At 42.8% G+C, this 21,963-nt stretch overlaps 1 protein-coding gene and 1 long non-coding RNA gene across 2 annotated transcripts in view; both read right to left on the reverse strand.

Annotated features, from left to right (window-relative positions):
• Window positions 1-8,953, reverse strand: part of wnt6b (wingless-type MMTV integration site family, member 6b) — a 42,122-nt gene extending 33,169 nt beyond the window's left edge. Inside the window, exon 1 of the mRNA XM_004082048.5 lies at window positions 8,376-8,953. Coding sequence (XP_004082096.1) covers window positions 8,376-8,455 — 80 coding nt within the window. The 5' untranslated portion in view covers window positions 8,456-8,953. The remainder of the gene's footprint in view (window positions 1-8,375) is intronic.
• A 2,208-nt stretch (window positions 8,954-11,161) lies between these two features.
• On the reverse strand, window positions 11,162-11,566 carry LOC144988887 (uncharacterized). The gene is made up of 2 exons (XR_013652951.1): window positions 11,431-11,566; window positions 11,162-11,345 (listed from the first exon to the last, which is right to left on the reverse strand). It is a non-coding gene; the product is annotated as an uncharacterized LOC144988887 (long non-coding RNA).
• Window positions 11,567-21,963: the final 10,397 nt, after the last annotated feature.

Genomic DNA, 21,963 nt, shown 5'->3' on the forward strand with positions numbered 1-21,963 from the left:
ATGGACGACTGAAAATCGAATCAGTACCTTGGAGATGAGCAGAGATAAGATCGAAGAACAATACGGGCTCTGCAACATTAAAGCAGTGAAATATTATTTAGCTAAGCATGTGTGTTTGATCTTGGCAAGTGCCCACTTGCTGACTAATGTCTATGGAAGAAGGTGCCAACATTACCCAGATTTAATACAGAAATTTGAGCCTGTTTCTGTAAAACATGGAGGTGGTAGGTCGGCCTCCTCAGGTTCAAATGAAAATAGTAGGGATGCCACAATTCTTGGTTTAAAGGGCCTATACAATGCAAAAGCAACCTTTTGAAGCTTTTAAGTCTGTTGTAATATTCATTCCTCACAAAAACAACCCCAAAGTGGTATTTTGATCCATTCACGCATATTCCTCTAAAAACATGTTTTCTGAGCTTTAGCCCCTCCAAATCCACGAAAACGATCTCACCAATGAGTTATATCGCTAAAGGGGACATCACGTGATTCCTAATGGGAGGAGAGCCCCGCCATCTTGGTGAGGTCAAGTCACTGCTGCAGTGCATTTGCAAAATGCCACTTCATTGTGCGGGTTTTCAACTCCCAAAATCTGAGAAATAAGTCCACGAAGGAGAAAGGCATAACATTTGACAGTACTATAATTGTTTTCTTTTAAAGCTGCAGGGGCTTCATTAATAGTACACTTTTTTTAAATAGTACACATGTTGACATGCATGATGCTGCAGGGCTGTACGTATAATTTGCTGTCGACATAAATGTAAACTTTATTTTGTTAAACCTATATACAGTTTACTGGGACTAGGATATTATTGTAATATTTATACTTTTCTGACTCAGTGACTGAACTTTTCTTGCAGGTTTCCAATGGATTCAGACTTAAGGAAAAAGTGGGCTTTAGCAATAAAAAGAGCTAACCCAGATGGATCACTGTGGTACCAACTAGTAATACAGTCTGGCTATGTTCAAAACATTTTGTGCCACATTACATCTGAGCCGGGGGTGTTCGTGTCCCTGGGGGGTGGGTTCTGGTCCTTGCTCCTGAGTGCTGGGCCCCGCCAAATTTCCAACTGTGGCCGAGCCTGGTCGGGCCATATTTACAACACCCCTTGTGGGCCCTCTTTTTTCCCCGGGGTTCCCCCCTCCTGGGCGGGGGCGGCGGGCCCCTGCCTCGCTCCTCCCTGGACCAACCGTGGGCCGGGCGGATGGCTGCCTGGAGTGCGGAGTGGGTCTCCCTTGGGGGGGTCCTGGCTCGTACCTGGGGTTGGGGCGGGGGGATGCCCGGAACTCCTGGGTGGTGGTGGGGTGCTCGTCTGGGGCTGTGGGCGTCCTTCTCCGGTGGGGCCCTGCGTTGGGTTCTCCCGGCGCGGCGGGGGGGCTGCTCTCCTGGTTGGGCTGGGGCGGCGCCCTCTTTCCCTCCGTGCCTCCCTGCTCTCTGGCTCTGGGGGCCTCGCGGCGGCCCTGCTGGCCCTGGCCTGGGTGGCGGGCTTGGTCGCCCGGGCGGCGGTTGTTCCCTGCCGGTTCCCGTGTGGCGTTGGGGGGATTCCGGCTGCCACTGCTGGTGCGGTGGGGGTCTTGGGGTGGGGATGGCTGGGCACTCTCCCTCCTTCTTTTCACGTTCCACCATCCATTTTAGAAGAACATAAACACTCACCTGAGCACAGGTGTTAGCTCAACAGACTGAATGACTGAAATATTTCACACTAGTTGGTTTTAAGGCATAAGTATGCGTGTGAACACTATCTGTTTTGTGTACATGTCGACAGGTGGACATTTTTGCAACTAACAGGTGTGTTTATAACATTTGAGTGTGTGTGTGGACAGGCTCCGCCCTTTTTTTTTGTTTTTTTTTTACATTTAAACCTTACCATAATGATTAACAACCAGTAAACTTGTTGCTTTATGCTGCTTCATGGTCTTATCCCCCTTCCCCTCCTATTATCACCCCCTACCCCCGCTCTCTCTAACGTCCCTCTCTCTTCTTCCCCTCTTTCCTTTTCCGTCCGGTCCAACACCAAAGATTTTCAGACATGATTGAAATTAATAAAGTTTGGCCTCAATTACAAAAGGGGTTTATTCAGACATACCTTTGGTTTGTCTGAAGATGAACAACCCCTATTGTTAAAATAAAATATGTCCAACACAAGAGGCCCTCAGCTCTCATCTGTCTGCCCAGCTGTTGGACAGGACAAGTTAAAAAAAAAAAAAAAAACATTTTGTGGAAACACATTTTGAAGAGGCCAGACTGTTTGCTTGAAACCCGGAACCATATCATCTGTGTTACACAAATTGATCACTCACATGACTCAGTTGGGTAAATCTAAATATTTGTTTTTGGGGTAAATCTGTTGTTAACTTTTACATTTATTGTTGGCTTATTATTGATTTATTATTATTATTTATTATCATTGACTTATTATTTATTTATTGTTCTCATTTATTATTATAATTGACTTATAATTGACTTATTGTTGGGCTTTTCTAAATAATTTAAATTACATGTCAAAGAGGTCTAAACTTCTACATGTTTAAAAATAATTTTTAAAAATTCTTTGTTATATTTTTTTGTTATGTGTAAGAAGTCCTGCAACTAGCATTTTTCATTAACGTTTTAGCTTTTAAGGCTGCCAGTTTCTCTTATTTAACAACAAATGATGTATATATATAAAAATCATACACATATATACTATACATTTATATATATGTATAAATACATATAAATATACATAAAGTGTAAAAGCTACTTAGATGCCACCAAAGGCTATAGAAATCATTGTTCTGTGGGCACAGATGACCTCACCAAGATGGCGTCGCGCTCCGCCACCATCGGCCAGGCTTCCCAAGCGGGTGTGTCTCCTCTAGCGATATAACTCATTGGTCACAATTTGACGTCACAATGTGAGGAACAGCCCCTTCCAGGAAGAGTCTGTGGTGCTAGCACCGCCCCCAGGCTAACACACACGACCAATTTCTCCATGGAGGCAGGCATGCCCCCACACCCCTGGCCACCATCAAAAAAATGAATCAATTTATAGTCCTATGATCCAACCAGTTTAACTCTGACACAAGTTTTAAATATTATAATAACATTATAATATTTAATCTTAATAAATATTAATAAATGTAGCCACAAAATAATAACGTGTGTCGTTTTCTAGAACATAATTTCTGCAGAGCGGCAGGAGTTAATCCTAAATTCACCTTTGTGGGCAGGATCATTGGCCCATGGCAGTTATGCCCCCCTTCCCCTCCCCATTGCTGAGAGTTCCTTGTTTACACTTTCTCCTGCTATCTTCCAGCCCCTCACAACCCATCCTAACATTTCTGGTGCAACAAAATGGCAAGCATATTCTAGCTATCCAGTCGTACAGTTCGTACAGTCGTACAGTTCTGATCCAGACTCCAGCTCAGACAAGGAAAACAGAAACGTAAATGGATCTATTTGTTTGCAGGTGAAAGCATCAGAATGGAGCTAAAGAGGGAGCCTGTGGCCCGCCCAGCGCATTTTCTATGTCATAAATATGATCTTTTTTTCAACTGCATTTTTTGTCTGCTCCTGAGTCATAACGATTTAAACAAAGAAACACTCAGAAAGGCATTTTTAAGCTTCACAAATGTCGTCCATCATAAGAAAAATGCTACAAGCGTCTGTTAAAAACACCAAAACCACATTTTTTTGAATCAAAGTGGGTCCTTAAGGTAAGCGGTTATCTGAGGAAAACTGGAGCTAAATTCCTCCACAGACAGGTAACAGACTCACTTACAGTTACTGCATGTGCAGAGGGAACAAACTTGCACCAAACTCTGTTGTGGGCCGAACAGGTGTGTAAACATCTCAGCGTTTAAATAAAACATACGAGCAGAGGTGTGTGTTCCTCAGTTGACACTCGTGTGCAGTCCGCACATGCACCTGTGGTTGTGCAGCATTATCTGCACAGGCCGGCAGCCAAACCCGAGCTGCGACGCACAAATAACAACGCTAGCTCTGCAGATCGCTGCAGTCCAAAGCAGCACAGGAGAGCAAAGACATTCCTCACTCGGAGCTGCGCTCTCTGCTCTCAGGCCAAATGATTAGAGCGCTTTAATCAGCAGAGGCTCTGAAAGGACGCCTATCTCCCGGCGTTTCATATCTCTCACTCTGCGTCTCTCGTTGCAGCCCTCTGTTTCCCCCACAGGGGCAGCCGTCCGTGTGATGGGCATTTTCCTTCAAAAGACGCGCAGAGATAGAGACGTTCATGAGGAAGGAGCATGAGACGGAGAGCGATGTCTGATGGCACGTCCAGCATCTGTCAGCACTGAGAGTCATTGAGCGGGGAGCGATCCGCAGGTGTGGCTTCAGCCCCGCCGCATCACAGCCGCTCACTGTGTGCGTCTGTCAGTGATGGAAAGAAGATGACAAATCATGTCAGTGCGGATGGAAGCAGATGATTCCTTAGTGTTGATTCCCTTAATCCACTACAGATTTCTTTTTTAAATAAATGCCTCTCATCCTGCAGAATTCAGGCAAATCGAACTACGACTATTGGCTTTCTCTGCTTGACCAGGACTGAACTCCATCTCAGCATCTGCCCCATTTGAACTCATGTGGCCTTAAAAATGTTAAATAAATGCCCTGATATTTGAGAAGGATTTATTTTACGGTTAAATTACATAAATAAACACCAAAGAAATCTCATAAAACAGTGACTCGATTAGGGTACTTTTTTGTTTTTTGGAAAAAAATGGAAAAGAATCAAGGATTTTTCCAACATTCTACTTCAACTCCTAAATAAAACATTGATCTGGATGACATTTTTACATAAAAAGGAAGATAATGTTGATTATAGCTATACTTTTAGGAGGTAGTGTGGAATAACGTACGTAAAATAAAAATAAAATCTTTGGAAGAAACTTCAATTATTTTTTAAGACAAATCTGCAGCAATAGAAATAAAATTGAATTTAGATATTTTTTTTACCTGACCTAATGGTTTATAATTGTACTGAACACTTAAATGTTGGTTTATTGTGTTAAAGACCCACTCAGATGTAAATAGCATTTTTGGTGTTTTTAGTATGCCCTTGTGGCCTTTTTCTCATGATGGAGGACATACGTAAAGAAAATTAAGCTTAAAATTGCATTTCTGAGAATTTCTCTTTTTCAAATAAAATAGGAGCAGGCGAAAAAATGAAGTTTAAAAAGAGTAAAAAAAAGGGGGAGCCATAAGCTCTCTGCTCCATTCCATTCTCCAGTTTGAGAGTTGAAGTCTTCACTTGGACTTAAAAAAAAAAGAACCTGGAAGATATATATTATAGATATTAAACTGGGGGCCAATTTTGGTGAAAAGAAATGGATAAACACAAAAAGCTGTTTTAATAACTTTAATGACCAAGTGTCATTTGTACAATTAACCAGGCCCTCCAGATCTTCTACTCGTCTGGTAATTGTATCATTTGACAGACTTTCTTTTGCTCTGGACAAACAATGTCAGTTACTTTCAGCATACATTGTTTTTACAAAGTCTCCGTCACTTAAGTGCTTGTGCCGGGCCATTTCCAAAGCCACAACTCGATAGCTTTTGTCAGCTTTACTGGATTTAGGCATTTTTGTAAACATTATCTGCTGTGCAGCACAGCCTCGTTGTAGTTGTTGGAGCGTATTGTTGCGCTCCTCGCCGGTAAATTTGTCATAGTTTTTATGATTTGTGACATAGTGACGATTTATATTAAATACTTTGAGCATTGCATTAATAATAAGGCACATGACTTTATCCAGCCCATGAGGTACGACTTAGCTTGAAAAGCGCCTTTTTTCTCCTCGCCAACACAATGTTTTTCCTCAAAAGAACCTGCTCGGGCTCTCTTTTATTGAGGGCCGCAAAAAATCTTCCTGCGGGCCGCCATTGGCCCCCGGGCCGCACTTTGAGAACCCCTGGACTACAGCATCTGTGAACGGTCAGTTTTGGTGGTTGTGCTATTCTGTACTGTCTTGTTTTATGTCAGTTAAACTGAAGTTTCTCTTCTGATCTTCAGAGACTCTCCAACTACCTTCAAGCGTGTTGTCTGCACCTCCTTCTGCTTCCATCCCTGTCAACTTCTGGTAATTATCTCTCAATGATGGCGACCAGAATCACACATCAAATATAGCCCCATCATTCCCACCCTTAGGTCATTATTGAGATTTGTCCCCAACTTTTTGGGAGGGTTGAGCCAAGAAACAAGTGATAAACGGTACAACTTTGCTTGGTATTATAGTATTTCTGACTCCCTCAGTCATTTGCAAAGAGCTAAGGTGTCAACACAGAGTTTACATTTTTTCACACACAAATCCCTAAATTCTTCGATCATATACCATCATTTAGATGGAAGTCCATCCCAGCGACATCAGGATTAAGACAAAGCCCACCCTGAATGGCCACACAAAGACACACACACATTTACTCCTAGGAGACAATTAAGAGCTACCAATCAACCTGCATCAAGAGTGCCCATGCAGAGAAAATCATGCACAGGGACAACAGCCGCCAGATCCTTCTAACTGCGTAGAAACAGTGCTAACCACCATGCAGGCTTCTTCTGAAATTCGTGATCAATCTTGAAGATCTTTTAGTTCCTCGCGTTTCCTTCAAAACTCTTTGCCGTCACAGCAGGAGTCCTGATCGTTCCAAGAACTTCCAGAACCAGAGTTAGAGTCTCCAGTCTCCAGAACTCCTTCCATGTTCAGCTCAGCAGGCAGACATCTCCTCCATCTTTCAGGCTGGACTTTAAACTTTCCTTGTCTAGCTGAGCGCGAGTTGTGCTTTTAGATGGTTCAGGTGTGCTGAAGGTCATTCTGTGTGACTGCACACTTTTATTTTTAGCTCTTCCTGTTTTTACTTTACCTTCGCTTTTTCTATTGTCTCTTTTTTGCACTTGCAGATGGTCGTCCTCACTGAGTCTAGTTTGGCTGGATGTTTCTTTATACACAATTGTTCACAGGGTTTTTCTTTTGACTCCTAACCAATACTGTTCTTTGCAGTCCCACTCCGATCATCTTTTGATCTATTTCCAAAGTGTTCTCAGTGGTCTTCTAATTATGATTATGCCTGTTTTTAACCCAAAATCTAATAAGTTTCTGCAGAGCGGCAGGAGTTCATTAGAAATTCACCTTAGAGTTGTGGAGCGGTTTTTACTAAGATATTCAGCTTTTCCCTTTATACCTGGAGAAGGAAGTGGACGTTAATTGATAGCCATCTTTACTTTCCTGCTGACCCACAATTAAAAGTTATTTAACACCCCCTCCGCAGATTATCTATGGAACGGTCCACCTTCATACAGTGACAGCAGAATGGCACAGTGAAGGATGGAGAAGTGCCAGTCACGCAGGAGTATGAACCTCCAAGGCCTCGCTGACACTACATCCCACATTGACCTTGACTCTGCTGTGAATGAACAGTGGGAGGATTCAATAGGAACAAAACCACAAAGCTTCACTTCAAGCCCTGCAAAAGTGTGTGTCTGTGTGTGCGTGTGAGAGAGATACACTTCATGTTTCCAAGTGAGCGCAACACAGACGCCAGAAACAGCAGACAGACGCACACAAAAAAATCCATGAATATAGAAAATATGTTATCAGCTCATCTGCTGGAGCTGTCTGTCTGTCAGACTGTCAGACACTCGCAGAGCTGAGCCTGAATGGATTGTTTTATGATGACAAATCCACTGCGCCTGAAGGGCCACCTGACATTCCTCACCCTGGACTCCCTCCACACACACACACACACACACACACCCACACACACATACAAACACACACTCAAACACACACCATCAGCACCTCCAGCTCAGTCCGCCTTCTTTGAACTCCTAACCAGCTTAGAATTGTTTTTTTTTAAACCTCTTGTTTATTTTTCTCTTTGGTTCAGCAGCTTCTTTCCTTTCACTCAGAACTCTCTAGAACCGAACTCACTGCCTTCATTTACTCGGACTGCAGGATCCAGATGTTCTGGTCATATTTGAAAACCTCCATTTATGATGTTTCAGAGTCTTTCTGAAATATGGAAGGTTTTGTCATTTTGTTCATTTGTTCACTTTACATAAATGCAAGATATAAAAAAGAATTCAAATGATAAAGGAAAGGGAATTCTTAAGTGAAAAAGCAATTTCAAAATAATATAATTTTGAAAGTTAATATTTGGATTGGTAATTAGGAGTTTTGTTAAATTACCTAGGCCAAAATATTTATCTCATCTTTGCTGAGTACTTTTTCTGATACGTTGTGCTTGATGATGAACTCAGAAGTGCTGAGTAATGTTTTAAAAAATGCGCCTAAGTAACTGAAAGCTCTGCGTCCCACTGACGCAAAAACAAACCATGGCGCAAAAGCTGTCACGAGGACGAGGCGCGCGACACACAACTTACCACCAGAGTCCGATTATGTTGAGCGGACAGAGCGACATGAAGAACAGGGCCAGCTGGATCCGCGACAGACGGACCGTCATGTTGGACGCGGCGGGTCCTCCGGGGGATTCCCCCGCGAGGTTCACTGGAACGCGCAGCAGCGAAAGGGGCGCTCTCTGATATGCATAGGAGGTCCTCGCCTGGCTTTAGGAAAAGTTCTCCGTCAGCGGCGGCGCGCGGGTCCAGGTGCCCCCGTCGGGCGCATCTTGGCACGCAGAATGCCGGTCAAGTGTCCGCTTCAGAAAGTGTGTCTGACCTCCTCATTATTATCGCGGAGCTCGTTCCTTGATCTGCCGTCGCGCATCACATGCTCCCAGCCTGGAGAACGAGGTCCGAGTCCCTGAGTCAACTCACTTGCTCTACATAATGTAGAAAGAGTCAAGTCGGTCTTCACTTCAAGGTTTCTGAGGTTTCCCTCTCGCTCTGAGGTCTCCTACCCTCCGTGCGCGCTACACTCTCTGCGCTTTGACGCACGGAGGAAGCGAGTCCTCTGCTCTCCGGGTGATAAAGTCTGGAGCTGTCTTCTTCCACTTTACTGTGACGTCGCTCCGGGCGAGGCGAAATTCTGCTGTCATTCAGGGGGGGAGAAACAGCAATTGGTTTCAGGAGCACACGCGGAATAAACCCGCGCGCGCGCGCACAAACCTGCGGCCGAAGGTGAACCACCATAGAAGGAGGAAGAACTGCGCATTTCTTGGTAAACCGAATAATTTCCGTTTGCAGTTTCATTTTGATCAGAGTTGTTTAAACTTGCCTCGTGAGCGCAGAGGCTTCACTAAACAGACTAGCAGCAAACGCCAGAACACAGTTTAGCTGCACATCTTTCACACAACTTTCCAACAAACTTTCTAAGACAGGAACTGAGATCCACGACCTGAATTAGGGGGGAAAAACAACTTTTGGTTGAACGGAAATGTTTCTGCAACTCTAAACAAAAAAATCGGTTGAAAAAATTAAATTAACATTAAAGTATCATATAATTTATGGGAACACTTTTAAATCTAAAAAACAAAAAACGGATTAAAACCAAATAAAATACACAACATAATGGAAAACAAATACCAAAAGAAATAAAGTGCAAATGATATTTTAATTTCAAAAACCCTGTAGGCTTTGAAAAAATAAAAAGCTTGAGGGAATTCTATCTATTTTATTAAGGGAATCCGCTGATACTTCAAGTAGATTTGAACAAATTATGTTAAGTCCAGCTTCTGATCTTGGCGGCTCAGATGGAAGCAAATAAGTCGTAATGAGCTTCTTGAATATCTAGTAAAAGCACATTACAGTTGTCAAAAACTCTAAATCTGCCGTTTATAGTCGCTCGGACGGTTCCAGAAGAGATCCGGCTAAAAGATAACTCTGAGGTTCCTCGGGTAACACCTGACGTGATGGTAATCATTAAGAAAGAATCGAATGACTCTGAACTTGGAAGATTGTTGGTGATTCGTGTCTTTAAGCAAGCTTCCAACTTAAAAATCTACTAGTTTGACCCTTGGGCTGCACGGTGGCTCAGTGGTTCGCGCTCTTGCCTCACAGCATGAAGGCTGGCTGGGGGACATTTGCATGTTCTCCCGTGCATGCGTGGGTTTTCTCCAAGGACTCCGGCTTCCTCTCACCATCCAAAAACATGCTTCATAGTTAGGTTAATTGGTTACTCTAATTATCTCTAGGTGTGAATGTGACACCTGTCCAGGGTGCCCCCTGCCTTCGCCCACAAATAGCTGGGATAGGCTCTGGCAGGCCCATGACCCCAAGAACAAGCGGAAGGAGATGAATGAATAGTTTGACCCAAATGATGTGTTTAAAGATTCTGCTTGGATGTGATAAGGCTTTGACGTGTGATTCTGAGATGACGGAAGTCAGAGGGTTGAGTGGCTATTACACAATCAGGAGAGTTCTCATGTACTTGGAGGGGAAAAAAGCCACAAATAATACATTCTATGTAAAGACTGAACCCCATCTGGAAAATCTGCCATGGTCCCAACTTTAAGCTTGAGACATTGCAATGTCAATTGCAACATTGCACTTTCAGGTCTTTTAGGTGCTGGAAAACACAACAGAATTGGCTCAAATATGTTTTTACTTTTGAATTTTTCCACTACTAAAAGTAATAACTTGCTTATAAACAACATCGGTGGGTCTGTTTAGCTTTTCGGTGAACTGAGTTCTTATTACTTAATGTGTGAGTGATGCATTTGAGGTCAGAAATTAATTATCACATCGATGGCCAAGGACAGATCTGCCGAAGGCAAGGCAAGTTTATTTGTATAGCACAATGCGTACACAAAGTAATTCAAGGTGCTTCACAAAACAGAAAAATGCATTAAAATCACAATACGTCATAGAAATAATCAACGTAAAATTTACTTTAAAAGGAAAGAAAAAATCTGAAAATTGATTTAAAAATAAAGGAAGGAAAGGAAAGAAAAGTGCAGATAGGACCTTTCAGTCATATACACGGCTAAACAGAAATGTTTTAAGTCTAGATTTGAACATGAACACAGAAGAGGCCTGTCTTACGCCTTCAGGGAGGCTGTTCCAGATTTTAGCTGCAGAATATTGAAACGCTGATTCCCCTTGTTTAGTTCTGACTCTGGGAATCAACAGGAGGCCGGCCCCTGAGGTCCTCAGAGTACGAGATGGTTCATATGGCACTAACATGTCAGAGATGTACTTTGGTGCTGTCATGATTTCACAAGGGTGAGGAACCCAGATGCTGCAACCCAGAAGGAAGACAGGTAAGTGGATGATGAGAAAGGATTTATTGTTTTCTCCAGATGTGAAGATGGCTGGTTTGAAGAGTGTCCCGATTAGACGTGGCTGTGGCGTGGCTGGAGGGTCTTGAAGCGGTTAGCGGTTGCCGAGGGTTTCCGTTCTCCTGAGGCGTAGAATGGAAGGTCCGTGCTGCCGTCACTCGTGAGCGATAGGATCCTGAGACAAGGAACAAAGAATTAGTCAGAGTCAGAGCCAGAGACTTGGAACAAAGCTGTAACGAGGCTAGAACCAGAACAGTCACCATAAGGGGTAACAAACTGGCGTCGAGTAGTGGCGTTGGATCTCCTTTTGAATCCACAGAAGATGATGAGGAGAGTGATGACAGCTGGTGGCAATCAGGAACATCAGGGCAGAGCTGGAGGGGGGAGGAGACCGCCAGGCACCGTGACAGGTGCGCGGCCATGGAGAGACTTGTACACAAGCAGAGCTGCTTTGAAGTCTATTCTTTCAGGTACAGGGAGCCAGTGCAGAGACCTGAGCACAGGACTAATGTGATCATACTTCCTGGTTTTGGTCAGGACTCGAGCAGCAGCATTCTGGATGTACTGAAGCTGTTTTACGGCTCGTTTGGACAGGCCTGTGAGCAGGCCGTTACAGTAGTCTAACCTACTGGAGACAAATGCATAAATGAGTATCTCCAGGTCTGGCTTTGACACTATGTTTTTGATTTTGGCAATGTTTTTCAGATGATAAAATGCCTCTGATGTTACTGACTTGATGTGGCTGTTAAAGTTCAGGTCAGAGTCCATGATTACCCCTAGATTTCTGACTTGATTTAAGGGTTTAAGAGACAGAGAATGAAGGTAGCTGCTGATACTTTCTCTTTGTTTCTGTGGGCCAAAAATAATAACTTCGGTCTTGTTTGAGTTTAGCTGGGGAAAGTTGTTCTGCATCCACGCCCTGATCTGTTGGAGGCAGTGGCTGAGTGAATCCACCGGCCCATATTCACCTGTTGTCATTGACACATAGATCTGAGTATCATCTGCATAGTTGTGATAAGATATGTTATTACTGCGTATTAACTGCCCTAGTGGCAGCATGTAGAGGTTGAACAGAAGGGGTCCCAGGATTGATCCCTGGGGCACACCACAAGGGATCGATCCCTTGCAAAAAACATGAAAACATGAAGACATTTATATTTCTCTGATTAGTTGTTTGAACCTAACAAATACATGTTTATTCCCATGTAAATGGTCCCAACATTTGTAAAATTGAAGCATGTTGCTCAAGCAGAGCATGGTAGGACTTGACTGAATTCAAAAATTGTTTCCTGCTCCAAAACTAAATCAATAAAAGTGTGATTTTTTTCCCCAGCTTTTGTGTTCAATAAATGGGGATTAACCATTTTTGGATCCAAACATTTATCTTTGAAGTCTCTGTGAGGACCAGAATCAAAAACTATTTGTGTGCAGAAGCTGGTCTTGGTCTTGGTCTGGTCTGGATCTCTACGTATCCCAGAAACAAAAAAAAAAGGCATAACAGCTGATTGGGACCTATATTTGGTTCCTTCATTGGTGTTATTATGGGTATAATGTGATTACTCGGTATGAAGGGAAGAGAATTCACGGGCTGAAGGAAATATTTTTACATGATTACATTTTCAGAAGCATATTTCTGGAGGTTTCTTTCAGGTGCTTTAATTACAGCATGCTTAGTTTGATCCAACTCAATACTAATTCAAGATGTACACCATTCTTAGATTCATGGCTCCCACAGCGCAAAATCGATCAAACATGAAGAGCCTTGTTGTTTCAAAGGTGAATGTGGATGAGTTTACTCACAGAGCTGGTTTGGAGCTTTTTCATGGAGAAAAGGACAGCACTCCAAATGTAAAGTATCAGAATGTGCAATAAGTTAGTCTGACTCCATCTGGGGCTTTTACTTTGAAAAGTCAAGCTATTTGTGCAACGTACACTAATGATGTAGTAAGGGTCTGCTTCTGGTCCTTTAGCATCAACAGATTCAGAGTTTGATTCTGCTAAAAGTGACTTTGCTGCAGGGTTGGATCCCGGTTCTGCTGCAGACTCCATCTGGTATGGTCTGGAAGAGCATCCTTTGGGGTTTGCTCACATCACATCTTCAGGATACCAATCGTTGAATCTGTGGTTTAACAGTTCCTCCTGCTGTTTAACTGCTGTGTTATAACTGTTCTTTGTGTTTCATGTGAACACAAATAGGGCTGCTACAGCTGCTTTTGCCAGGTGCTATGACAGTGGCGCTTCTGGTCCTGGTTCTGTCTGGACTTCAGAAAGTCTGCTTCGTTCACCACACATGAAGTCTCTTGCACAGACCACAGTAAAAAAAACGAAAACTCTGGATCCAGTTGAGGACAGAAGTCACCGTTTGGAAGCAGATGAGCTTTGGAGAGGAAAAAAACATGACCCACAGCTTGAATCTGAAGAAGCATACGAAGAATCAGTCTGCCAATGCATTGTGGGTAAACCTGGAGTGTCGGCTAGGTGTGAGTACCTAGTAATGAATCGTAGTCAGATGTCAAGTGGAACTACCTGTGGACATGCAGGACATGTACGGGACAAGAAGCAGTGTTCATGCCTACATGATAACGCATGTTTACACTGCAGATGACACCTTTGTGCATTTTCGCCATGGAGGACAAAAGTTTAATTTTGGAACATCATTTATGACACAAAAAATCAATTTTACAAGGAGGATACAGGGCCTGATTGATTATATCTTTTGATGAGTGAAACGAGCAGGACAAACCACTCCCCAGCGAGCCAGAGGGGAGCAGAAAAGCAACGGAGACAATGTAAACTAACTAAGGGTTATGAGGCGCATCGCAGATGGACCAGTGTACATTTAGGGTCACTGCTTGGGGTAACTAGTAATTACCTTTTATTGACTTTTATTGGTCCAACACTGGATCAGTTTAATTATTTGTACCAATGCCTCATTTAGAGTTTGTTATCCTTAAATTACTAACTTTTTCTTTACTCCTAAAAAAGAACAAAGCAGTGAATAAATCAGTCTGGATATAAACTTCTGCCTTTCCTCTGCCCCCCCAATATTTTGTATCAAACTTGCATTGTTTGTTTTCTTTTGGCTTGTTCCCTCTTTTCAGCCTCACACATTGCTGAGTGTTGTTGTGTCGTTGTGTTTTCAGGGCAAAAGCTTCAAACTGTGCAGAGCGAGGTGTGGATACCAGATCTGGCTGCAGGTGTGATCAATTCAGAAAGTCCTGCTGTGGATGACATCTTTGCCACACTTTACCTTGCACTCCTCCTCCTCCTCCTCCTCCTCCTCCTCCTCTGGAGTTTCTCAGTCTTTCGGTCCTTCTCTTCTGGACGAGTGTGTTTTGTTAGGGAGGGTTGATTCCTCATACTTGGCTGAGGCTTTATGGACAATAAAGATCTGATTTCAAAGTCCGGCAGGGTGTTGGGCCTGGGGTCTTGGCTCAGCTTTAGCTGCCTGCTGGGAGGAGACGCTGCACAGCCTTTAACCAGATGGCCATCATCGTGCATACAGTAGATTTATATTGTACATGATGCTGGAAATCTTTAGCGTGAGCGGTTCCATTCGCGGCCCCAGCAAAACCGAGCAGCTCTGGTCTTTCATCTGGGGAGTCCAATGCTGTGTTGCACCGAGCAGTTGTTGCAGTTATTCCAAAAAAGACTTTTGGAGGCGCTCATGGTTAATGGGGACAACAGGACCCCAGCTGTTTAGATGCTGGCCAACACAGGAGCAGCCATGGCGCTCCCCAGCCAAAATCAGACGCTTTCTTTCAGCTTTTCCTCTTTCTCTGCGCTGGAGTCATCCGACTTGTTTACTCCCCCACTGTTTCATCTTAATCACATAGCTCAGGGTGGAGATATGTGACCTGTCCCTCCAGCGTTTATAATACATCTGTGGAGACTTAGGTCAGTGCTGCAAGGGAGAACGCCCTGATAGATATGGGAGCCTCACTGAGAGCTGCAAGCAGCGCATTTTTTAACATCAAACCTGTAAACTAAGCTTCACTCTGCAAAATATTTTTTGTTTGTGGAGGAAAAAAACAACTTTGCAAAATTCTGTGGGGTAGATTGGTGAGTAGGTTTTACAAAGGTATGGAGGTCCATTTATTTAGAAATTTTGTTCACAAGCAGAAATTCACTTGAACTTGATTTGATGTCCAATAAATGCATCAACAAAGACACAACTCTGAATTTTGTCAAAATACTCCCAGAATGTAACCGTTTTTAGATCCACCTTTACCAGGACAACTTGAAGCAGGGACTTTGTGCATGATGTTATCATCTCACATCATTCTTCTAGCAATGAAGCTTCATTTGTTTCTCTTAAGGTCCTGCTGCACACTTCACACCTGCTGGGACCGTGATTAAAATGCTGCTTGGTTCAAAAACAGTTCTGGGGTTGGAAAACAGTCAGGACTCAGTCTCACCTGCAGGAGCATGCATCAGCTCTTTGGCTTTATTCTGTTTATTGTTCTGCTGCGGGTCAAGCCTCATGCTCCACTTTCAACCAGGGTATATTTGCTGCTACCGCACTGCACGACTTAGGTGTAGACCCTGCTGGGTAGCATTCCACGTTTGACTCCATAAAACTCTGACGTACAGAGAAGTTTGTGATTTATTTAGGAATGCTGAGGTTCTCTAGTCTGCTGAGTTCAAAACCAGCCCAAACCATCACCCCACCACCGCCATGCTTGACAATGGGTTTTGTGGTGTTTTGGTTTCTCAGATGTGACACTGTGGTTTTGCGCTGGCTCAGCGTTTCTCCGTGAACGACATTCAATGTTTTGTAGCAATTTGGATTTTATTTTGTTTTCACATTCGGGGCCTTTTATTTTATTTGTTTAGCCTCTTTATAACGTAATAAACCCCACAAATTCAAAAATCTCTTTCTCAAGTGTGCTGGCCAAGAAGCAGCATATAGCTATGAGTGAGATGGGCAACAGGTATATTATTTAAATAAGAAAGGTAGGTATTAGAATAAAAACTGCAACTCAAATTGCAACATGTTGATGCAAAAAAAAAGCTAAACACGAGTCTACTTGAGAACAAAACTCATTAGGTCTGGCATCTTTTGACTCCACGGAAAATTATGACAGATTGGACTTCTCCATTAATTAATGCATAGTTAATTATAAAAATAAATAGTTATACACAATTTCAAATATTTGCAGACTGTTTGTTGAAGAGGTGATAGATATTTGGTAATGAAAGATTTCAGGTGAAAAGAAAACACATTATAGTCAACAATCCCAAGAGCTTTGTAGAAAACGTTCATGTTCTGATACAATGTATGATGATTAACATAAAATAAACATAAAAGAAAACCTAAAAATGAGGCAAAAGATCAAACAAACTGAGCGAAAACCTGAGCCTCACACTTTTGGTCTTCTTTTCAGGAATATTTCTGCCGTTTTAGGTCCTTGGACATTTCAAATGACCCCTTAAATCAAACAAATCCCTTTTGATAACTTTGGTACATACGCATATTTTGTTTCGAAAAATCAGGCAGCAAAGCATCTCGGGTTGGATCAATTAAACAGACGTTTGGCTTTCTCTGGTTTTGTTTTCTAGAGCAGAAAATCTATTATGAACTTATGATGACACAAAAAGAAACCCGGGTTTACAGGTTCGACTTGGAGTTTTATCAGCATCATTTCTTTGTTGGGTAGAGGACGAGATGCAAAAAAAACCTGAATACGTTAAATAATAGCATAAGATCTAAATGACGAGCCAGTGGGTCAAAGGGGAGACAGTTTAGCAGAGACAAAACCCTCTAAAAGAGCTTCTTCTTCCTGAACGAGCAGCCTTTCCTTTCGTTACTTGCTGTAACAGGATTATTTTGCATAACTGGGTTTCTTAACATCCAGACTTTCTCTTTCTGGACATGTAAAATCATGTGGTAGCCAGAAGTGTTAATATTTTATCCTACAACCTCTCTCACACCCTGTCTGTGTGTGTGTGTGTGTGTGTGTGTGTGTGTGTGTGTGTACCAGTTATGAAGGAATTTCATGAACATGCCTTTCTCCTGGGGATTCCAGCGATGACTGTGGTTTGTTTTAAAAAGGTTAGGGCCTTCATGTGTTTCTGATTTAGATCTAATTCAAGCTGTCAAATAAAATATTAGTCCCAATGGGATTTCTAATCATTTTTTATCTTAATCGCCGGGGAATGTGTTTTGTGGACTGTTCTGTGGAAACAAAAGGCCACATGTGTGGCACGGAATAAAAGAAATGTGAGGAAAAGGAGGGTGGATGTAGGTGGTGCTTTCTGGCAGGCGGTAGGAATCCGTTTCACACCCAGATGAATCCAGTGTCAGAGAGGGAATATGTGTGTGCCTGAGTGGGACAGGTGTGGTGGGACAGCGGCTACGCCTATTAGCTTTTGCTAGGTGGAGGATTGTGGGAGGAACCCCTTCATAATCCAGACCCAGGGTTTTATGCTCAGCTAATGACAGACCAAAGGGAAAGCCACAAGTTCTTGCAAGTGATGTTTGGTTTTTCTGCACAGATAAGCCTTATTAAGATTGAGCTTGTGCAATCTGATACAGACTGAAGCATAAATAACCAAGACCAGATTGGACTTCTTCTTGGCTCAGTTGTTGCTGTGTTTACTTTGATTTTTGGAAACAATAACATGGATCACAACAGTGGCTGCGTTTCCATTGACTATAAAGCGGCGCAAATTGTACTTCCAATAATAAATTCACCTGATAAAAACACAACAATTTCAAAAAAACTCTCATGATAGAAAAAATAGTTTTTGCTTAGAGGTGGTGGTATGTGAGGCGTATCGAAATTGACGTATTTCGCTAAACTGCAATGGAAACGCTTTACGAGTCACCTGATCAACAACCGGATGGCGATGCGCTTCTTGCTAGGAACTGGCTGCCTTGGCGCTGCACAGCGGGCGCCACAAGAAGTCCCACAGCGTCACACAGATCATCAAAAGTTGAGCATGTCATGTGGAATTGTTGGATCCACAGCTCCTCTGGAAAATCACCAACCACCATTTTCCCAAAACAACTTCATCCGTAGGGAGGGGCGCGGACGTCTCCTTTGATAGACAATGATGAGCACTAGTGCCGTGGAAGAAATGTGAATGTGTCTGCTGTCAATCCTAGTATTGTTCACATTCGTCGCCATGTTTCTGAAAGACTTAGCGCGTGACTTGGTTTGTGTTTATCTGCATCATTAGGATTTAATGTAATCAGTGTGATTACAAAATCATGTTTTTTCGATAATGTTTTGTGCATATACTGTCGTTGTGGCCAAAAGTTTTGAGAATTACATAAACATTGGAAATTTAAAAAGTTGCTGCTTAAGTGTTTATAATCGCAATTTGCATATATTATTATTTGTGTCCTTCACTCACAAAACTTTTGGCCATGATTGTGTGTCATGGAAACACAATGATTGATTCAGGGCCAAAGACGATCCCTGCAGCACACTGATTTCACAGTAGTGGATCTGAATCTGATGCTTTTCATTGGTTTTAGTAAAAGTCAGGGAAGTTGCAACTGTCTGAAAATTCGCAAGATTTCGCACCAAGCCTCTTCCAACTGTTGATGGTGGACATGCGCTAGCAAAAGGTAGAAAAAGAAGAAGAAGCCCCTCCCTGCTGATCATGTGTGAACACCATTTCTTTTTTAGTCTTTGGTCATATGGCTTAGACTCAAACTATGACCCTATCGCTGTGAGCTTACAAAGAAATAGTACATTTTTTTTTTTTTTTTTTAACTTGTCCTGTCCAACAGCTAGGCAAACAGATGAGAGCTGAGGGCCTCTTGTGTTGGACATATTTTATTTTAACAACAGGGGTTATTCATCTTCAGACAAACCAAAGGTATGTCTGAATAAACTCCTTTTGTATTTGAGGCCAAACTTTATTATTTCAATCATGTTTGAAAATCTTTGGTGTTGGATCGGACGGAAAAGGAAAGAGGGGAAGAAGAGAGAGGGACGTTAAAGAGAGGGGGGGGGTAGGAGGGTGATAATAGGAGGGGAAGGGGGGTAAGACCATGAAGCAGCATAGAGCAGACAGGTTTACTGGTTGTTTATCACCACGGTGCGGTTCAAATGTAGTACAAAAAGGGCGGGGCCTGTTCACACACACTCAAATGTTATCAACACACCTGCTAGCTGCAAAAATGTTCACATGTCAACATGTACACAAAACAGATAGTGTTCACGAACGCATACCTATGCCTTTAAACCAACTAGTGTGAAATCTTTCATTCATTCAATCATGCAAACTATTAGTGCAAAGGTGAGCTAACACCTGTGCTCAGGTGAGTGTTTATGTTCTTCTAAAATGGATGGTGGAATGTGAAAAGAAGGAGGAGGAGCGCCCAGCCACCCCCACACCCAGACCCCCGCCGCAGCAGCAGCGGCAGCCGGAATCCCCCCAACGCCACACGGGAACAGGCAGGGAACAACCGCCCCCCGGGCGACCAAGACCGCCACCCAGGCCAGGGCAAGCAGGACCGCCGCGAGGCCCCCAGAGCCAGAGAGCAGGGAGGCGCAGAGGGAAAGAGAGCGCCGCCCCAGCCCAGCCAGGAAAGCAGCCCCCCGCCGCGCCGGAAGAGCCCAACGCAGGGCCCCACCGGAGAGGGACGCCCACAGCCCCAGACGAGCACCCCACCACCACCCAGGAGTTCCGGGCATCCCCCCGCCCCGACCCCAGGTACGAGCCAGGACCCCCCAAGGGAGACCCGCTCCGCACTCCAGGCAGCCACCCACCCGGCCCACGGTTGGTCCAGGGAGGAGCAAGGCAGGGGCCCGCCGCCCCCGCCCAGCAGGGGGGAACCCCGGGGAAAAAAGGGCGGCCCACAAGGGGTGTTATAAATAGAAATAGTACATTTTTACTTAAACCAGAAGAGATAAAGAAACCCAAAGGACGAATTAAAGTCACCAATCAAATATGGGACATTGCTAGGGATTTGAACCATGGCCTTCTCGCTGTGTCGCTATGTCAGCACGAACCACAACCCCACTGGCTGTGTTTACGACACAAATGTATTGTGAAACAATCCTAATGGAAGTAGAGCTTGAACGAGTTCAAATCCAAACATTTGGAAGCTGTGTAAACAGGAGAGTGCAGTAACAGGTGAGAAGGTTGGTTACCAGGGTGAAGAGGGAGAGCAAATTCTGGTTCTGGTCCCATCGTTGTCAGAGGGTGAGTGCTCAGTGATTTCAGAGGTTTTACTGTTCTACTGTAGACCAACAGCTGTAGTCCAAGGCGCAGCGCAATGTCTGCTTACATTAGTGTGGAACCAAAGGCTTGTTTGTTGCAGACACAACTCCATTCAGATAACACACACACACACGTCCATGCACTCACACAAACTCCATCACCACACCTCAAGCAGGAGGTTCCTGAGTTTTGAGAAAGACAACTAGGATTTGCCTCAGAAACTGCAGACGCTGAACTGCTTTTCACAGCTGCTTCTGTTTCCATTCAAGTAAAGTCGAGCTCAACATTAAATGAAGCAGCTTTGACTTTAACACCACCTCTGTTTTCATTTTATATGGCTTTATTGCCATCTAGTGGATCCAACAACAAAATAAAAAAAAACTGAAAGTTGCAAACCATTTCCTAGTACAACCAAGAACTAATAAAAAGAAAATTCAAACTGGAAACTTTTTCTTAATTATCAAATTAAACATTTTCCTGTATTTGCATTGTTAAAACATAAAAGGTACTTTAGATTCTAAAGCAATTTAACTTTGTCACAGCTGCAGTTTATACATCAAAAACTTATTCATAAGATTACAAACTATTACTATTGTTTCCTCTCCTTTGCTTAAAGCCTATTTATTTTTTGGGCAACTAAATAAAGATGTTCATTTAATCCTAAATATTGATTTTGAACCTTAGAGCAAGAATTCTCTGAAATGAAAAAAAGAAGTACAGCATTCAAACATCATCAAGTTTTAACTTAACAACACAGGAAACCCCGAAGTGACAAACAGCAGCCTCTGAAACCAGGAGCTGAAATAGACTGAAGGTGTCGTCAGAAGCAAGACGCAGCTGATTGTCACAAATTAAACCAGGTGTGTTCATGAATCCAGGTGAGGATCAGAAAACCAAACTAAAACTACATTAAATCTGTTTAACAAACTAAACACAAATAGTTTGATCAAAAATGCATCCAATGAGACACAGCACTGTCATCGTTCTAACAACAAAGTTTTCTTTAGCATTGCCAGATATTCAAAAGGTCATCTTAAGTATACTTCCTTCTTTTAATCCTTTTAAGGATTTTCATTTTTGTTTTACGTTTCCTTTATTCAGTTAATTTGCCCAGAAGAATTCAACTCTTTGCAAAGATCCAGACTGACACATTTAAAGATTCTCTGACATTTTTTGTTGATTTTTTTCTTGCTTGTAATCTGATTCTAATCTAATCTAAGAATCTAATGTGTGAATTTGAAACTAAAATATGAAATGTTGCAGGTGGCAGACCAGAAGGTTATGGAGCCGTCGACACAGATCCATCTCTCCACCTCTCTGGAATGAGAACATGACCGGGAAAAATGGAAAACAATATTTATTTAGATTGACTGGAATTTGACTGGATTACAAAAATTAATGTAAAACTATCAAATGAATGAACTCAGTTGGGGTGGGATTATATAAACTCGCTCCTTCCAGCTCCTTTTCAAGCAATAAATCAAGCTCTACTTGACTTTAGTTAATGATCACTGTATTTAATTAAGCAAATGTGATTTAAGTGACGTTTTTGTTTTGTTTTATTTTCTGTCTTTTTAGTCTATGCATTTCAACATTTCTGTAATGAGTTT

The sequence above is a fragment of the Oryzias latipes genome, chromosome 21 (assembly GCF_053564925.1).
Source record: "Oryzias latipes strain Hd-rR chromosome 21, Olatipes_Hd-rR_3.1".
In the NCBI taxonomy this organism is placed as follows: Eukaryota; Metazoa; Chordata; class Actinopteri; order Beloniformes; family Adrianichthyidae; genus Oryzias; species Oryzias latipes.